We start from the raw sequence: 20,573 nt of genomic DNA, 5'->3' as shown, positions 1-20,573 counted from the left end.
TTTATACTGTTTGCAGATGATAGCCTGGGTCTGAAAAGAAAATTAATAACACGTTAGAAAACTTGAGATATAATTGCTAAGAACACGGGATGAAATTAAACGTTAGAAAGGCAGAAGAAATTTGGTTAGAACGAAGCAGTCTGTATCAAATACAGAAACAGGAGGGGAGAAATTAAGAGTACGTGAGTAGTTTTCGATATCAGTGAGGGTATGAAGTACGAATGGGAAATAGACACTAGGATAGGAATGATGAAAGAAGAATTTAGGAGGAAGACAAGTCTATTTTGTGGGTCATTAAATAAAGGATTAAAACAAAGACTTATAAAATGTTTTGTGTGAAGTATTGTACTCCAAGCAGCAGAAGCATGAATACTCCGCAAAAGCGACGACAAAACAGTGTTGTCTCTCGAATGTATGTGTGTGTGTAGAAGCATAGAGGATGAACTAGATCAAACGAAAAATAAATGTAGTGGTGTTAGAAATGTAGGGAAAAAAAGATCTGATTTGAAAAAGAAACTTATTTAAACATTGGTAAGAAGAAACTGTATTACGAGGGATGTGCTAGGAAATTCGGTGGCAGGAAAAAAGAAGGGAGGAAAAATGTGGACTGTATTAAACTAAGAAAAAAGGTTAAGTTGATGGAAAGTAATAAACTATGAAATTCTTGCGGGAGGAAGCAAAGAGGCTAGCTGAAGACCATGGTGCATAGAGTTTCATGCCAGTAATGGCAAAATACCTGTGCTCATGGTGATAATAGTCGATTTTAATAAAGTAATAGCAGTCTTTATTTGTAATGACAGAATATATATGTTATTTGGGACATATGTATATACTTGACGTCCAAACATATGTATTACCTATCTTATTTTAGGTACTGTAGAAAGGACACAAGGTGATTGTCGTACACAAGGCTGTGGCAGAGGAGCTGAATGTTTAAGAGAAGGTGCAGTATTTGTTTGTCGATGCCCTCCAGGCACAGTAGGCAGGCCTGAGGTAGAATGCAGACCAGGTAGGACAACAAGCTACAATATGTTATTTTCTTGTGTTTGGATCCATTTATTCCAACACATTCATATTAGTACGCACATACACGTACTTTCTTCATACATACATATTAAATTATTAATACAAGCTTTACGTGTATTTTTCCTATCCACTATTTTCTTCTCTTCTGTTTAAAAAACCAAACAAAAAAAATCTTTAAAAAACAAAAATCTTTTCATTGAGAGGAACACAGGATAAGATTTATGTCCGAGAGTGAAGCAACAAGCCTTTTAAATAACTTTGTTACACTTCCACTTTCCCACACCCAATAATAAACATATAAATATAAAGACTTACAACTATAAATAATAACTAAACATGTACAAAATAGCATGAAATACCTCTGTTCCTCTCTTAATTTGTACATACATAAAACTGTTTACAACAACATTAGAACTTGTAGACTGTATAATTGAATTGTAACTTCAGTTTTCCAATCTGCCTTATCACTAACCTTTACCCATTACTAAACAAACAAGAATCCTTATCCCTTAATCCTCTCTGGGTTCACTCCTTTCCTTTGTGTGAGAATGCGTGTTACATGTTTCTGTATATTTTCCTTTAATATAGTAATTTAATGGCAATTGGGATTAATTCTGTAAAAAAATGACTTAAAGGTTCAATAGTAAATTATGCAAGTTGGAGTAGATTTTTTTTTTATCAGTTTAGATCTTGTAAAACTATTTTTTTGTAAATAGTAGAAAATTTATTGAGTAGGAATGTCTAGGGGATTCATTTTGGTAGATTGTTTTTTTTAAAAAAGAAATTTTCTTACTTGTGGTTCTGTTGTGTATATAAAATTAGATTTGTTTAAAGCAAGTGTATAGTAATATTACCACCAGTAACCTGTACAGAACACAGGTTTATGGTAAGTCAGATTGGGAACTGTGAAAGGAGCAATTCTCATGTAGATATTTAGGGAAAGAGGGTTCGGTTCTTTTTTGTTGGTTATTTTATTGTTTGTTTGGAAGTATTTTGGGTTGATAGTAAAACGTTTACCTTGCACATCTATTTGCACTTTGAAATATATATATGTACATGTGAGATTTGGGTAAATATAGTTCATTTACACGGCTTTTGTTCTTCAAAATCTTGCCTGAAACTGTCTTCATCACAAATACATTTTTGTTTTGTCTACTCAAATCTCTCAAGAAAAATGGGCCTGTATGTATGTGCACTAAAACAAAAATATGACTGAGAAAGTGTTTCCTTTCATGGTTCATACAATCACTTTCTTGTATCTTTTCTTTTCTTTGGCACTCCTAGAAAACCAATGTACCAGTGATTTTGACTGCCCAAATGAAAAAGCATGCATCAATAGGCAGTGCACAGATCCTTGTAGTCTGAGGGGGGCATGTGGAGAGAATGCCCTCTGCCGAGTCGTGCTGCACAAACCACGCTGCTCGTGCCCACAGTGTTACGTAGGGATGCCACACTCGGTGTGCCAACCAGATCCTAAGTGCGACACTGCAAGGCCACGTCCAAGTCCTGAACCGAGCACCGGATGTGCTTCAGATTATGACTGTGGTGAAAATTTAGTTTGCAACCGAAATCTAGGTGAATGTCAAGACCCTTGCCAGCATGGTAGTTACGTGTGTGAATCCAACAAGAAATGCGAAGTTCGTAATCGACGTCCAGTTTGTGTCTGCAAATTTGGTTTTGTAGTCAACGAACTGGGAGAATTGACGTGTGCTCCTGATCATCTAGAGTGCCACCGAGACGATGAATGCGCCTCCAACTTGGCATGTATCAGCAACAAATGCCAGAGTCCCTGTACTGCCAGGAATCCTTGTCCTGCAGATAAATCCTGTGATGTTCTTGACCATAAACCCGTTTGCATATGCACCAAAGATTGCAACCCATCCCTATTTATCTGCCTAAGAGATGGGGGTTGTCCCTCACATCTAGCTTGCCAAGGTTATGTGTGCATGGACCCCTGTCAAAATTTTACCTGCCCTGAAAAAACTCCTTGTTTCGTTGAAGACCACAAACCATTCTGTAACTTTTGCCCTCCTGGCTTTGTTGTTGACCTTAAAAACGGATGTCTTAAAGGTAAATGTTTTTCCTCAAAATTTATTTTATTAAATTAAAGTATTAATGTAGCTATATAAATAGATGCAAATAATTGTTAATAAATTCCTAAATATTCTCCATAGACTAGGAAATGGGAAAAATAGATTAGACTAATAGTTTAAAAATGGGAATTATGTTTGGTGACTAAACGCAACATAACATTAATCACTAATTGCAATGTTTAAAAAGATAAAATATTTGCTTAAATGATGAACACTTGACATTAACAACATAGCATCACTGTTTAAACTTCAGTTAATGTGCAAACGTAACTGATTTAGTCGTCTATGTGTATGTGTGTGTGTGTTATCCAAAATTCCCAATTCTAACAGAGAATAATATATTATCTGTTTAATTAAAAAAATAAAATTAAATAAAATTAGAAAATTTCTTCTCTTTTTTGTGGCTAAACAGATCTGGTACTTTCTCTGTTTAAATTCTAAAGCTTTACTTCAATACATAGTTATTTCTGTAGTTTTCTTTTCAATATGTGCACATACGTAGTGTCCCATTCACTCTCGGTAGCTCTTGATGTGTCTGTATTTTACATCTTTTATCTTCTTTGTCACAACATGTACATATGTAAATATTAGTGTCTGTATGTGTCTATTCATATTCACAGTGAATACCAGCACAACAGCACCCACAGTTACCTGCACATTGGATGATGAGTGCGCAGACTTCCAAGCCTGCACTAATGGAGAATGTAGGGACCCTTGTACTGACAACTGTGGTCTCAATTCTCAGTGTCGGGTACAAGGTCACAGGCCTATATGTTATTGTCCGACCAATTACTCGGGTAACCCACTGATTGAATGTAACCCTGTATCATCTACAACAATTACTCCTGAGTCCAGCAAAGACGATTACACAGAGACATCATTCACATCTGCACAAACAGACCATACAACTCAACGTATACAAATAAGATTTGATGATAGCAGTGTTACAACAGATTCCACAATTACTACATTTGATCAGACAGATAGACAACACGTGACATCTCACACAGAGACAACTACAACTATTGATAAACAGCAATCAGCTGCAACCTCAATTAGAGAGCACACTCTTACAATAGACACTTATAACGAAACAGGAACTACTGCTAGATCAGAGGGATTCACTCCCTTTGTGGAGGGTAGGAGAAGAACCATATTTACAGACAACATATTTACAACTAAATCGCTTGAAGACATAACAACTACATATGACATACCTTCAACAAGTACAGAGACGGAATCTACAGCAACTGGTACGAATTATACTTCTGCGACAGAACATACAGCTAAACTTAATGAAACAGAATCAACACACGGTATTATTACGGAAATAGTAACAGATTCACCAAGCTACACCACAAAACCTTACACTGTATTAAGTGACACTGAAATGCCACTGTCAACTGAACCATATGGAACTACCAGCACCGAACAAAAACAACAAAAAGAAATCCATACAACGGAAGCGATTACATTCGTTCAGTACAATACCACAGAAGCACGTGATGGAAGTACAACTGAAAATATAACTCAGTATCTAACTAGTCCTGAATATGGAATATCTACTCCAACTTTTTCGCATGAGACTTTAGAAACAGAATCAACATTTTTACCTATTGAAAACAAAACTAAGCAAATCGATATAACAACTGATCGTGAAATTGAAACAACACAATTATCATCAACAGAAGAAATTACTCCAGAGGAACCTATTAAAAGCCACACAAAAGCAATAATGAAAGATACGTCATCTGAACATTATACAACATCAGTGAGTGCAGAATCAACAATAAGTCCTAAAGAACATGTAACTGAAGAGTACCCGAAAACAACTACTTCGGAAATAAAGAGATTCGAAGTAGATAATCTCCTTTCTACTGCTCGTGTTCCAACTAGAAAACCTTACACGGAAACAGAATTTACAACTAAATCAGTTGAAGAACAAACGTCTCCGCAATACAGCACTATAGGAAGAACAATAATGAAGACGTCACAATTAGATACTGACAGTACAGTTTCTACCTCAATACTCCAACAATTGTCCACTAGTGGAATACGTAAATATACTATAACCGAAACCGAATTGGATTTTGCAAGTACTCAGCTTTCTGGAGTATCTACAGTTCAAGTTCAAGAAACAAAATTAATCCCAACGTTCACAACAACGGGAATGGTTACTGAAACACCAGAGACTACAATTCCAAAAGCGTTAGAAACATCCACTGTATCAGAAATAGAAACAACATCAAGCTCATCTTCAACTATTCATGGGGAACAACCGAAATATGTTGAGACTACGACGAAGCTGATAATGGATCAGTCAGAAAGGGTGACATTACCTGAAGATCAATACTTTGAAAATACTACTACAACCAAGAAATACCACTCTACGGATTCAGATACACCAGCTACAGTATCTACGGGACAAGAAGAATTGTCTACATATATTACAACAATAAGGGTGGAAACAGAAAAATCCGTTTCTCAAATAGTTACCACTACCACAAATGACACAGGTAAGATCACAAAAGAATCTCAAAAGCCCACCATAACACCTTACGAACCCACTACTTTATCAAGTTCATCGAAAGCAGACTTGCCTACAATTTCGACAGAACCTGATTTAAAGCCTGCATCAATATATAATGTTACAGAACCTTCAAAAAGTGATGAAAGAAGCACCATTCCTATTGAATACATCACAGAAACAACTACTGAAAAATTAATGCCAACAGATTATGCTACTACTATTAGAGTGAGAACGGAAAAATCAGAATCAAAATTAGAGCCTACAACTTCAAAACCCATTGAGGACACGATGATCACAGCATCGGAATTTCTGACAGATTACATTACTAGAAAAGAAACGAAAATTTCAAGTTCAAAATCCGAGGTTTCTGTTACGGAACCAATTGTTCCTACAACAAAATATGAAGTTCCTTCAACTTATAAGTACAGAGCTCCAGAGACTGAATCCATTGCAAGTAGCGCTCATTCTGACGCCACAGAAGCATACGCAAGTCCCTCTTATCCTCCTACTTACTTCACAACAGTAAGAATTGAAACAGAAAAATCTTTACCGCATATTGATACAACAGATTCAAAAATGGTTGATATGACTACATCAGAGTATTCTCAACAGGACGCTTCTGAAGTCAAAACAACGACACAGGAAACTACTAAAGAAACTAGTACTGATTCTAAATTCTATGCTTCAACTATTGACAGTACAACCGTTAGTGACGTTTCTAGAGAATCTAAAATTGATCGTTCCTCTCCAACGTATTTCACAACAATTAGAGTAGAGACGCAAAAATCATTCTCTGGCTCTGACACTACAACTCAATCAGCTGATGTTGTGACTGCTGAGACAACCAAACAAAAATATCCGTACACAACAAGCATATCGGAGAGTACTGTTCCACATAAAAGTACAACGTCATCAAAATTCACTACAGAATCTGAATATTATTCAACGACAGAATATTCTAGTCCAGAAACCAGAAAAAGTACTGACTTCATCTCTGAAAGTAGTAGTAGAGACGTAGTTTCGTCTACTTATTTGACATCAACTGATCTTTCAGTGGAAACAAAAGAAAAAGTATTTTCACCAACTTACTATACTACTATCAGAGTGGAAACTGAGAAATCGATATCAGAAATTGATACCTCAATTCCATCTAGTAAATCTACACAGCCAGAGTATCTAAAAAGCACAGTTACAACAGAGAATATCACTCTTCCGGAGATTATAACACAGCCATCAGAATTTTCTACTGAACCTAAACACTATAGTGCACAAACAGAAAGGACCACAATACCTTTTGACTCTAATATTCAACATGGAACGGAAGAGCCTTTAACACAACTTTATTCTACATCAATACGAGTAGAGACAGAGAAGTCAGTTCCACAGCAAACAGGAATGACTCCAAAAGCAGATGAAATCATTACTTATGGAGAAACTAGAAGAACAAAATATGAAGATTATTCAACGAAAAAGGAAAGTACAACTCAAAAAATTACAGACGAACACGAGAGAGTAACTACTGACGTATATTCATCTTCAGAATTTTACACTGTAAAGCCCGAAACAACAAGAGCGCGAATAACGTCCAGTGATTTAAAAACAGAGACTGAAAAAGATGGGACTTTGCCAATAACTTCTTTTACAACAATTAGAGTAGAAACACAAAAATCAATTCAACAAGTTGATACTACAAGTCCAACAGTCAAAAGCATAAAACCAGAGTATCCAGATACAACAAGAACAACGGATAGAAGTACATCGGAAGAAACGACAGCCACACCATTCGAGTTATACTCAACATCTAAGCACTATGTTACACAAACTGAAAAAACGGAGGAAGATATAGTACCAACTAAGGAAGGCACCACACCCTCTTATTACACATCAGTACATGATGTAACGGAAATACTGATTTCCCAACCAAAAACTTTGACACCGAAACCAATCGATACAATGACAACAGGAGAAATAAAACAAACAGAATACGTAGATTATGCAACTACTCAAAAGGAATCAATTACTACATCGAAATTGACAGATAAGTCCTTAAGAGAAACTACGACTTCCGATATTTACTCAACTCCTGAGTCCCAAACTCAAGAAACGGAAACAACTAAACCAAGTTCGACAGGCGTTGATAGCATGACAAAAGCAGAAGAAGAAGAGTATTCCTTTCCAACTTATTTCACAACAATCAGAGTAGAAACACAGAAATCAATTTCAGATGCTGACACACAAATTCCAACTTTGACTGATGTTCCTACAACACCAGGAATTGGAAAACCCCAATATCCAACAACCTCAAGTTCAAAACAAGAGACAACGTCAGAAAAGTACGAAACCTCGTCAACACGCAAACTTGTCAGTCCAGAAATAGAAACTACCAGAGCAAGTAGAACATCGGATGAGCTAACAACCCAAGGTGAAACTTTTGAGTCCTCAGTAACGAGCAGTGATATAACTACAGGATTACAAACAGAAAAACCAATTCCTCGGATTGATGCTAGTACTTCATTACCTGAGGATCTGACAACTAGCAGAATTGCAGAACCAGAATATTCAACAACTGCAGAAGGAAGTACGATAAAACAATCTTCAGTTAAACCAGTAGAATATTTTACTGAATCGACGCAAAAATATACAACAGATGCACCATATATTGATTTCACTACTGACACTAAAAAGGAAGACACATCCTTACCATTTTACTCCATGTCTATACGAATGGAGACAGAGAAATCAGTTTCTGAACAAAGACCTACTACTCCAGGTCCGATTGATCTAACTATAAAGTCAAGAAAACCAGAATATACTGGTTATACAACTGCTAAACCAGATACAACAACTGGACAAAAAATCACTGATGAATCTTTAGAATTTACTACCAAATCTGAAACACGTTTGCCTTCTGAAGTGTACTCTTTACAAACTGAAACAAGTAAACTAAGTACAATACCAAGTGATGTTATAACGGAAATCGAGAAAGAGACGAGTTTACCACCATCAACTTTTTACACCACAATTCGAGTGGAAACACAAAAATCAATTTCAGAATTTGATCATACACTCTCTACTGGTGAGAGTATGCATCCAAAATATCCAGGACAAATAACTACACCAGTTGAACATACATTACATGAAACCACTACTAAAACTCAAACGTATTCATCCGAATTATATTCTCCACAGGAGGAAACGAGTAAACCAAGTACCATCTCAGATGATTTAATAACTGATACAGGAAAACAGAAAGACTTTTCACCAACATATTATACAACAGTTCGCGTTGAAACTCAGAAATCAATTTCGGAATTTGAGAACACAACTCCTGTTAGAGGAGCAGTCACACCTGAATATCCAAGAAGTACAACTGCAGAAGACATATACACACCACAGAAAACTACTACTAAATCTTCTGACTTTTATTCCTCACCAGAAGAAACAACTAAATCAACTACAACATCCAGAGGTGCAGTATCGAAATTTGAAGAAGAGAAAACCTTTTCACCAACCTACTACACAACAATTCGAGTGGAAACGCAAAAATCAATTTCAGAATTCGATAATACAATTCCTAGTAGTGGAACTGTGCAGTTGGAATATCCAAAAACCACATCTATTACTGGGAAATACACACAAGAAGAAACTACTAGCAAATCTGACACGTATACCTCTCCTGAATTATACTCCCTGCGTGAGGACACAACTAAACCTACTGTAATACCTAGCGATTTAATAAAGAGTACAGAAAGACAGGAAGATTTTTCACGAACGTATTATACAACAATTCGCGTAGAAACCCAAAAGTCAATTTCAGAATTTGACAATACAATTCCTACTAGAGGAACAGCCAGACCCGAATATCCAAGAAGCACAACTGCAGGAGAGATGTATACACCACAACAAACTACTGTTAAATCGGAAGTATATACACCTCCTGACTTCTATCCTTCGCAGAAAGAAACAACTAAACCAAGTACATCGGAAACTGAAGAAGGAAAATCTTTTTCACCAACATATTACACAACAATTCGAGTGGAAACGCAAAAATCAATTTCAGAATTTGATAATACAATTCCTAGTAGTGGTACTGTGCAGTTGGAATATCCAGAAACCACACCTCTTACCAGAAAGCACATTGAACACGAAACTACTGCCAAATCTGAAACGCACACATCTCCCGAATTCTACTCTTCAGAAGATGAAAGCAGTAAACCAAGCACATTACCCAGCTACCTTGTAACGGAAACTGAAAAACAAAAGACCTTTCAGACACAAGAATCACCAGCGTATTATACAACAATTCGAGTCGAAACTCAAAAATCAATTTCAGAATTTGACAACACAATTCCTGTGGTTGGAACTACTACAAAATTAGAACACGTAGAAAGCACAACTGCAGGAGGCAAATATACACCCGAGCAAATTACTACTAAATCTCAAACATACTCATCTCCTGAATTTTACTCCCCATATGAAACGACAAGTAAACCAAGTACAGTTTCCAACGATATAATAACGGAAACTGAAAAAGAAAGACCTTTTTCACCTACGTATCAAACAACAATTCGTGTGGAAACACAAAAATCAGTTTCAGAATATGATAAACCAGTTCCTGCTGAAGAAACTACGACACCACAGTATCCAAAAACCACAGCTACAACAAAAGAATCTACACAACGGGAAGCTACAACTACATCTGAAAGATATACATCTACCGACTCCTACTCTCCATATGAACAAACAAGTAAACCTAGCACAATACCAAGCTATATAATAACGGAAACTAGGAAACAGGAATCTTTTTCACCAACGTACCAAACAACGCAAAAATCAAGTTCTGATTTCGATAGCACAATTACAAGTGTTCCAACTATAAATACACCAGAGTATACAAAACTCACAAGTACGACCGACAAATTTATAAGTGGTAAACCATTGGCATTTTCTACCGAATCCGTAACGAGTGAATATTATACCACAATAACAGATGGAATTGGAAGTACTGCAACTTCAACGGAAATCAAAGAAACTACAGTACCAACAACAGAGAGGACTGTTTCAAGCTTGGAAACTGCGGCATCTAAATCAGTTGAGGTAATTGCAACCACTGAAGCATTAGATACAACTGAAATTGTAGCAGAAAAGACAGATACTACAAAGGTTGTCTCACACACAGTTACGGTTAAACCACAAGTTGAAATCACAAATTTCACTCAGAAATCTCCATCTGACTCAGAAACAACAGAACGCCATACGGATCAAACTGAAGAGGTATCAACGCTGAAATATGTTACAGAGGTAGGAAAGGAGCTAGAAGAAACAGTTTCAGAATACGAATATTCAAGCATTACGTCACAAACTGAACAGCCAATCTATCCTAGTACTCGAAGAATTGTTCCTATTTCAATCACGGAAACTGACAAAAGTACAGAAGAGTATAGTACAAAAGATATAGGGACAACAGCTACGATTTTGTCAACAGACATTAAAGCAGAACAATCATTGTATCCCACCCATTTCACAACGAGTATAGAAATTGATCAGATTGTTTCACGTCAAGAAACTGAAACTGTAATGCCATTTGATGTAATTACAACATCTGTTTCTGATAAATCAACAGAATCCTCATTTCCTCTTACAAGAGTAGAAGGCATAACTCAAAAATATACATCAACCTCGGCAGAGATAGGATTGCCAACCGATTTCACAAATCAAACAGAAACAATATACAATATAACAGAACAGTCAGGCACTGAAGTGCCGAACTCAACAGTTGTAGAATTATCTACTGTGAAGTCGGATTTTCAAACAGATATTACCGATCGAAGTTCTAGCGATAATGTGAAGACTACAGAGACCGAAATAAAACTTCCTAGAACAACTCACTCAGTGACATACACAAGTACAGCTCCCACTATTACTTCACCAGCTTCAAATTATAGTACGGATCATCCAATAACGGAGACATTTAGTACGGGATCAGTTGAAACGTTAACTGACAAAACAACTGAACCTTCAATGACACCAACTTACTTAACAACAGTAAGAGTTGAAACAGAGAGATCAGCTTCACGCTTAGAAACTACAACTTCAAAAGTTATTGATAGTTCAATTACAATAACTAAATCGGAAGCAGAAAAACGTACTCAAACAGACGAAATGACTACACAATCAGCAGAATTCTCTACAGTACCTAAATTTGAGACACCAGTTACACACTACAGTGATGCTGAAACAACTTACATTACGTCAAAATTTGATACAGAAAGACCTTCTTTACATTCAACAACATCGCAATCCATAAGAGATTCTACAATCAAACCTAAACTACCAGAATACGCAACTACTGATACACAGGAACTGGAAGTATCACTTACTCAGACAGAAGAATTTATTACAGATAAAACTCTAATTTCAGCAGAACCTAAAATAAAATCACCAATGACAATTTCCACTTTCGGGGAAATAATGACTGAGGTAACGAGTCCGTCAGTAACACGAAATGTAAGTGAAGAAGTAACGTCGGTACCATATTATACAACAAGAAAAGCTGAAATCGATAAAGTATCTTCGCAATCTGAAACTACAAGATCAGTTGAGATAGAAACGGAAGAACCGGTGGTAACATCGTATTTTACAACTTCAAAGGAAGTATCAGAAAAGGATATTCCTGTTAGAGATTTAATTGGTTTAACTACTTCAACGTATAGAGCTGCAGAAAATACTACATCGGTTGCAGAAAGCGAAAAATTAACTCCAGAATTTTCAACAAAGATAAGTGTTGAAACAGAAAAGTCTGTTTCTCGATTAGAAACGACAACATCAAAATCAGTGGAATATTCCATTACTACAATACCATATCCGACAGCTCCTGTTAACATAACAAGTACTGTAAAACCAGATGAACTTGTGAAGAAACCAGTTATTACACAAATTCCAACAGATGAAGTTCCTACGTATTATACAACTAGAAAAGTTGAAACAAAATCATCATCTGTGTTCGATATGCCAACAGAGGCTACTGAAGAAACATCATCAAAATATTTTACAACAGTAAAGGAACAAACTGAGAGATCGCCTACTACTTTCGAAATTTTCGCCACAACAGAATCAGGAAAACCAACAATTGTTTCCTTTTCAAGTACAGGAGAAGTTACAACTCAAAGTTCAGTGGCACCGTCAACGAAATTCACTGCTGAAGACGATACACGTAGTACAGAGAAATTCGTAACTGACAGTTTAGTAACAGAACATGAAACGGAAGAGTCATTGACATCAAAATACCCGATAGGAGCGGAGAAGAGAACAAAAGAAGGTGATATTACCTTGGAAGAAGATACAACTCCAGTGATAAAATATACCATAATTCAAAGTCAGGACACAAGTTCATCCACAACACCAAAGCATGTGTTCACTTTAGATGAAACTGCTGCTCCGACTCCAGAAACTATCGGCCAAATCAGCGTCTCAACTTATACTGAAACTCTAACCACCGGAACATTAATAACAGAATTGCCAAGTACTAAATATCCAACAATCACTAAAGAAACAACAACAAATATTCCAGAAGTAGAAACCATGCCTGAGAGTAGTGGAACACCTGTAATGTACAGTACTTTAACATCTATTGATAAATTTCACACAACACAGTTCTCAGAGAGCACTTCTACGCCTTCAACATTGGCAAAAGAGACTGTTTCACTACCTCACCAAACCACCTCTAAAGATGAAATGAAAACCATGACAACAATGAGATCTACTGGTATTGCAAGAACTGATACCACACCAACAAGCAATATTGCGTCCACGAAGAAAACAGAAGACAATAAAACAGAATCAATTACTACTTATGAGTCTAGTGACGTGACTACAACTCAATATAATTATTCATCTTTACAAACTGAAAGATCAACTACGACCAAGAGCGATTTGACAAGTTTATCGTCTATTGAAGCATCAGCTGGTACAGACTATAGTACTATTGATACGTCTTATTCAGATTTACCAAAATTTTATACCTCAACTCCAGATACAACTCTTCCCTCTTCACCAGATAAAGATTTGTCAACAGATTATGAAACTACTGTCTCAATAATGCAAGATACAAGAGGTAGTACAGGATCTGATTTGACAGCTGATACAATTGTTGGCCGTTCTCAGACAACTGAAATGTCTCCAGAATTTAGAATAGATGATAGTACAGACTCAACAACACCTTTATCTCAAACTCAATTCTCGATGAAACTTACCACTAAAAAATATGAAACTACAAAACAAGACGATAGAATAACTGCTTACGTTTCTGAAATAAGAACTGATAGCAGTGTTCCACCCGTGTTCACTACTTTACCTGAGAGAAGAACAAGTGGTACAGAGTCTACAACGGAAATTTCCGTTACTGCAAGCGAAATGTTAAAAACACTGAATATTTCAAGTGCCGGAACATCACAATATACGACAAAGCATAGTACCACTAGCCCTAATGTTTTCACAACTACTGAATTGGATGAAGAAAGATCTACAAGTTCTGTGATATTGACATCCAGAGTTTCTACTGCTGGATCAAGTAGAGAAACATTTGAATCTTCTACATTGCCTACAAGCAGTATCACAACAGTTTCATCACCTGTAACAATGAAAGAAGTGAGTGAAACAGACGTTCCTGCCGATCTCTTACGTTCAACTGAACAATCTATTTTGACTTCAAGGGATGAAAGTGTTACTACAAAATTTACTGAAAAAGTTGAAGACATTACAAGTAGATTGATTAATGATACCATTGTATCAGAAAAGACAACTCAAGAGTCCCTCGAAACAGTTACTTCGTTTGTTGATGTGGATACTATAACATCCCAGGAGCCTGTGTCTTCAACAGAATCTCATATCATGAAGATACCCACTAAAACAAAAGCACCAATTCTTTCTTCAACGCCTTCCTTCGAAGATACAGTTTCTTCAATTTCAGAAACTTATTCTTTAGTAACTGAAAACACAACAGCAGAATTTACAGTCACTACAAGAACTTTAGAATTGTTGTCTGGAGGTACAAAGAAATCAGAAACTGACTACACGTCCCGAATGAGGGAAACAGAAGAACAAGATAAAACCACAACAGCTGTCGATTTTACTCTTTCGCAAGCAAGTAACAAGTCAACGTCAGATGACATATCTGTAGCTTCTACTGGTGTCAAATACTACCCCACCTCATTGTTTGATACTACTGTTTCTTTAGAAAAATCTGCTAGTACCATTAGTGATCAAGTTATCACTTCTAAACCGGATTATTATCCTTCAAAAACTTCGCCAGTTACGTCGAAGGAAGCAACTACAACAGTGTATACAGAAGGATTCATTACGACCACTCCAACGAAAGAAGGTAGAGCAGAAGAGAAGCGGACGGACGAGACGACGGAATATTTATTCCAGAGTACAATGATGACGGAAATATCTCGAGCATGCTTCACAGATAATGACTGTCAAGACAATGAAACGTGCTTCAAGTATGAATGTCAAAATCCTTGTTACGTTTTTAATCCTTGTAATAATAGCGTAGAGTGCGTAGTACAAACACATAGGCCTGTCTGTCTGTGCCCTCCTGAGAGCGGATCTCCAACTCTAGATTGTATTACACACCCAGGTAAACAAAAGCCAAATATTACACATCTGAAAAACAAGATACAGCTATTCTGCACTTGGCATACTGTCATCTTTTGGTTTTCGTTTGAAAGATTGGTTTGATTTCTCCCTTGCCATGGTACATGTACAGAATGTGGATGAAATCTTGGTCTGCATGCGTGTGTAGTTATTGAATATTTTTTTTTTCTGTAGTAGGAATTGTTGCATTGGCCGTTTGTTTGACTTGCAGTTGAGGAGAAGGTAATGGGTAAATATTTGCTATTGTTGTTGGGAATCCTATTCGTATGAAAAATACAATGAGGGACTTTCTGTAGATATGTTGATGACACTCCCATTTCTTATCGTTCCTCGTTCAGCATGTGAAACCATTACATTGAGAAAATGCATTCGTGTCAGTATATGGTATCTGAATTATAATACAGGTATTTGTATTTGCAACTACAGAAGATATCAGACGCTTAAGAAGCATGTTGGAATTTCAATCATTTTATAGTCTGAAACCTGTTATCGGTAAGCCTTTACCAGCATTGTTGATGAAAATAATTTCACAAAATTGTTTGATTCTCAGGATATACAATGAAAGAAGAAAGTTTGGCTTGGTGTGGTGACTTTTGTGATATGACAAATATCATTGCTTTTGAATGTGTCTATTATGCGTATGATACGAAAGAAGGGTATGCTAAAATTTAACAAAAGATACTTTTCGTTATCTTACATTTTTATACAGCTTTGTATGCAAGTAACAAACAATTTGTTTCCAAAAGCAGTTTTGTTTCAGCTTGTTGCTTCACTTAACAGTTTTTGAGAAGAATTTTGGTGGTTTGGTGCAAAAACGATCGTTTTATAAGTTGTTATATTTTTAACTTTTTTATGTGCGTAAATTAAGTAATATAAAAATCAGTTAGTATCTAAGAGATACTTTTTTCTCTCTCTTGCTTAAGTGTGTGAGCTAACTTTATATTTAGAAAAAAAAATGTTATAATAGAATTAAATTACTTTGTAATGTTCAATCAAAATGTGAACATTACTAAAATTATCTATGGAAAAGTTAAGCAGACAATATTAACAATACAAACTTAGATGTTAAGAGAAAGAGACAGAAAGGCGAAAATTCGTTTCATCGTTTTAAACAACATACGCAACTTGTAAACTCAACTTCGTACAGTTACTGTTATGTTTACGGATTTGATTACGTTAAAATCGATAAATTTATTAAGCAAGAAGTTAGAACTATGATCCCTCGCTTATATTTGCAACTGTAAAGTCTTTGTTATGGTTCATATTATAATATAGTGTTCCTAATAAAATATATTTCTCTTTCCGAATAGACTTATGGGTTGTTTTCTGAATTTTCATTAGAATAGCTTAAAGGAATACGAATTACATCTCTGTTTCATTTTTTTTTTAGGTTTTTATACAATATATTTTTAATTATTAACTTAGGATTCATAAGGTTATGTTTGTTTACTTACTTAATCACTAATCAAATTACAGCTACATCCTTGGATTGTAAAGGATTGAAGTGAAACCGAAAAGTACTGAATAGAGACTAACTTTTGTACAAGTACGAACAAAACGGTATTTCCAAGCACATAATCTTGTGTGGTCTACAACCCTTTCAGTTAAAATATTAAGAAAAACTTGGTCTTATTTAATGACAAGCCATCATATCTAAAAAATAATACATAAGACATCGTTCAATTCATAAGCTCCATGATAATTTATTTGACAATAATTTTCTGAATTGTGTAAACTATTGAATTGTTACTGTTGGCAAATGGTGACTTTTAAAAAATATATTTTTCTTTGTGGGTAAACGTGAATTCGTATTTTCCTAATATGTAATCTTGGGGAACGATATATATATATATATATATATATATATATAGATAGATATATATATATATATATATATATATATATATATATATAGATAGATAGATAGATAGATAGATAGATAGATATATGATAGTTTATTATCAGTATTTATCATTATCATTATTATCTATTATTATCTATTACCATTATCACTTTATAGGAAGTTTTATATATTTATTTTCGGGTATAATGTGACTGCAATCTGAAGAACAGCAAATTATGTTCAAAAATCTTTTTGATATTAAATATATTATTATTAGAAATGCAATGGATCGAAAAAAACCGTTCTTTTGGAAAAGGTTTTTTCTTTGACTTTTTTACCTGGTAAATGTTTTGCTTTTTAAAGTATATATATATATATATATATATATATATATATATATATATATATATATATATATATATATATATATATATATATATATATATATATAAATTTCAGTGTAGAGATGACAGTACGTTTCACGTTTGTTTTCCCATTATATCACGAAAAAATATTTAATTTCTGCATCCTGAAGAAAAAGAATCCTAATAAAATTCAAGATCAAAGAAAATCAATCATTTGATAGGAACGAGTAGGTGCAGATCGGTGGATACAGTGGATTTTCTAATTTCAACGAATTGTTTATTGAACTATTAGATTACCGTTCAACGACTAAAATATTTTGGTAAATAGTTTAATAGTGTTTGCAATAACTGTCCTGAAAATATATTAGATTTCGTGGAAAAATTATTTTTTAAAATAAATCAATAAGCTAAAACTTCAATGTAACATACATATATTATATTTATTGGAGTACCTTAAAGCGAGAAAAAGAATGTTTAAAACGCTATTCACAAGTTTAAAAACGATATAAAAGAAAAAATAAGGAATTCTGTGACTAAGGATGTTAAACTAACATCATATCAAAAATAACCATTTATAGCTTTTAATTTTGCTCAGAATAGAATGTTTCTCGAACGGAGAACGATATATAATCAACATTTTATACCAGAACAAAAAGGTTATTGTATCTGTTTATTGGTTTATTGTACTTTTCTCCTGTCTGCCAGCCAAATTGAATTTAGGTACTCAGTAATATATACAGGGTGGTAGGCAACTCTACCGACAAACTTTGGGAGGTGATTCCTTATATGAAATGAAAGAAAAAAGTTCTAATAAACATAGGTCGAAAAACGCCTCCTTTCAGAGTTATGAACCGCCGAAAATTCGAAAAATCACGTTTCGAAACGCATTGCCTCAGACACTATAGGATCCATCCCAAGCGGTTTAAGGAATTACACAGGAACTAGTATGCGATCTATCTAAATATCCATGTTTTACCATCCTCCGTTATCGGCAAAACGAACGCGCCATTAGTACCACCCTGTGTATATATATAAAACCTTCAGGTACTTGATAAGATGGTTAGGCATCCAAACCGACACTTGAGATGTGCACTTGCTGGCAACAACTGCAATGCCAGTTTCAAGACTAATCAAGGCAGCCTACTTCGAACTAATATAAGACTCACAAATACTGGATATTGTAAACACACATTCTTAAATATAGAATCCATTACAAGAAAACAAAAGTGGAAAAATTTTGAACGAGAAAGTCATAAAAAGTAAAACTCAGGCTTTCTATAGGGTTTAAAAAAAACCATCCATTGCCAAAAAGCCTGCTATTTTGCATCTCTAATTATTATTATTATTATTATTATTATTATTATTATTATTATTATTATTATTATTACTATTATCGGAGGACGAGAACCTCCGAGAAAAATACATGCACAAGATGTTTGTCCACCACAAAATTCACTTGGCCAGAGCTGGAATCGAACCAGAAACCCCATGCATCAGAAGTCAGAGCTCTACCACTGTGCCACCTCGGCCTCCTTTATAAATTTACTGGATGGTTTGTTATAATGTCATCTTTATGCAGCGTACATAATAAATTTATCAGGCTTTACTTAATCTAGAATAGTAATTATTTAGTGCTTCTATTTGCAAATTACATAGCTGTGATTGTAATGTCTTTCTCCTTATTGAGAAAGAACGTTTAGGTAAAATTTTAACTGCATATCTGTTTACCTTTCCTTCTGCGCTTAGTGTTTATAAGAAACGTTGCTTTGCATTCTAACTTAAAGCTTATGTCTCATCTCCTTTCTCTCTCTTTCTCTTTGTATTATGGCTTATTTTAAACAGTATAAATGTATGCGTTAGCAGTGTTACAATATTAATATTGTGTAGTTTCAGTTATTTTATTTTTTGATTGAATAAATAAGTGTTAAATTCACCGTAGCTTTCTTTGTATTTAGTTTATCAACTTTTTTCAACTTGGTGGCTCTAAATCATTTTTCCTGTATATAGTATTTGTTTCAGTTAAATATATATATTTTAAATACTTAATCTGTTATTTATACCAGATAGTAAATTGGCAGTCACTTCCAGCAAAACGATCTACCTCACAATGCTAACAAAAAAAAAAAAAAGAAAGAAAGAAACAAACAAACAAAACAATGTAAAATTTAACCTATTTGGTAAAATGTGCTTGATTTTCAGTGATTGGTTGTCAACATGATTCCGACTGTCCTGAGCAACATGCATGTATCAATGAAAAATGTCAGAATCCTTGCAGTGTTTCCAATCTCTGTAAGGCGCATCAGGATTGCCAAGTACAACACCATCAACCAGTTTGTGTTGAAGGTTCGTATAGGGAGTCTTTTCTGCCGTAATTTTAAGTTACGTTTTGTGCTTTTTCTAGGCTATACTATTTTTACTATTAAGTATTCTAATATGTTGTAGAAAAAATAGGGAACCTGTAAATGATATTCAGTGTAATATTAGATATAAAATTCCATAAAATATAAAATAAAATATTTTATACTAAAACAGAATTCAAGAAATTAAGACTTTGCTTATTAAATAAATAGACTTGAATTTTTGTAAATAGTTGCTGTATTGACTAAAGTTGTAGCTAGACCTACGAGGTACTTTAGTTTTCATTTTCCTAACTTTATGCATACATATCTATATCTAACTATCTATCTATCTATCTATAGATAGATAGATAGATAGATAGATAGATATAGATAGATATATATAAGAGAATATAAATTACTATTTTTCTTTAAAATCTCTTTCAGTATGTCAGTGTCAACGCAATAGAGACTGTTCGCCTACTTTGGTTTGTGATGGCTGCAATTGCATACCTGAAGGTAAGCATGAATATAATTTTCAAAATTCAATGTTTCACTTTAAAGGTGAAATTGAAATAAAGAAAAGAACAATTTGGCAAATATAGTATTCATGTAATAATTTTAAGCATCTTTCAATAGATTTCATCCTTTATAAAAAGAATTAGTTGCGTAAGTTACTGAGAACAACAGTGCGACAGGTTATTACCCAAAATTTTTCTGTTG

General features: G+C 34.7%; 1 protein-coding gene across 17 annotated transcripts in view; it reads left to right on the top strand.

The window, feature by feature from the left end:
* Positions 1 to 20,573, top strand: part of LOC145694577 (uncharacterized) — a 554,274-nt gene that overhangs the window by 260,675 nt on the left and 273,026 nt on the right. For 16 of the 17 annotated variants that reach the window (XM_081770921.1, XM_081770930.1, XM_081770928.1 and 13 more), the window contains 4 exons: positions 872 to 1,009; positions 2,311 to 3,096; positions 19,714 to 19,857; positions 20,298 to 20,369. In XM_081770921.1, coding sequence (XP_081627047.1) covers positions 872 to 1,009; positions 2,311 to 3,096; positions 19,714 to 19,857; positions 20,298 to 20,369 — 1,140 coding nt within the window. The remainder of the gene's footprint in view (positions 1 to 871; positions 1,010 to 2,310; positions 3,097 to 19,713; positions 19,858 to 20,297; positions 20,370 to 20,573) is intronic. The other variant, XM_081770922.1, reaches the window with a different exon arrangement.

This window comes from Thermobia domestica, chromosome 9 (genome assembly GCF_964235325.1).
Source record: "Thermobia domestica chromosome 9, izTheDome1.hap1.1, whole genome shotgun sequence".
NCBI classification, from domain to species: domain Eukaryota; kingdom Metazoa; phylum Arthropoda; class Insecta; order Zygentoma; family Lepismatidae; genus Thermobia; species Thermobia domestica.
This window is presented reverse-complemented; position numbering and strand designations above follow the sequence as displayed.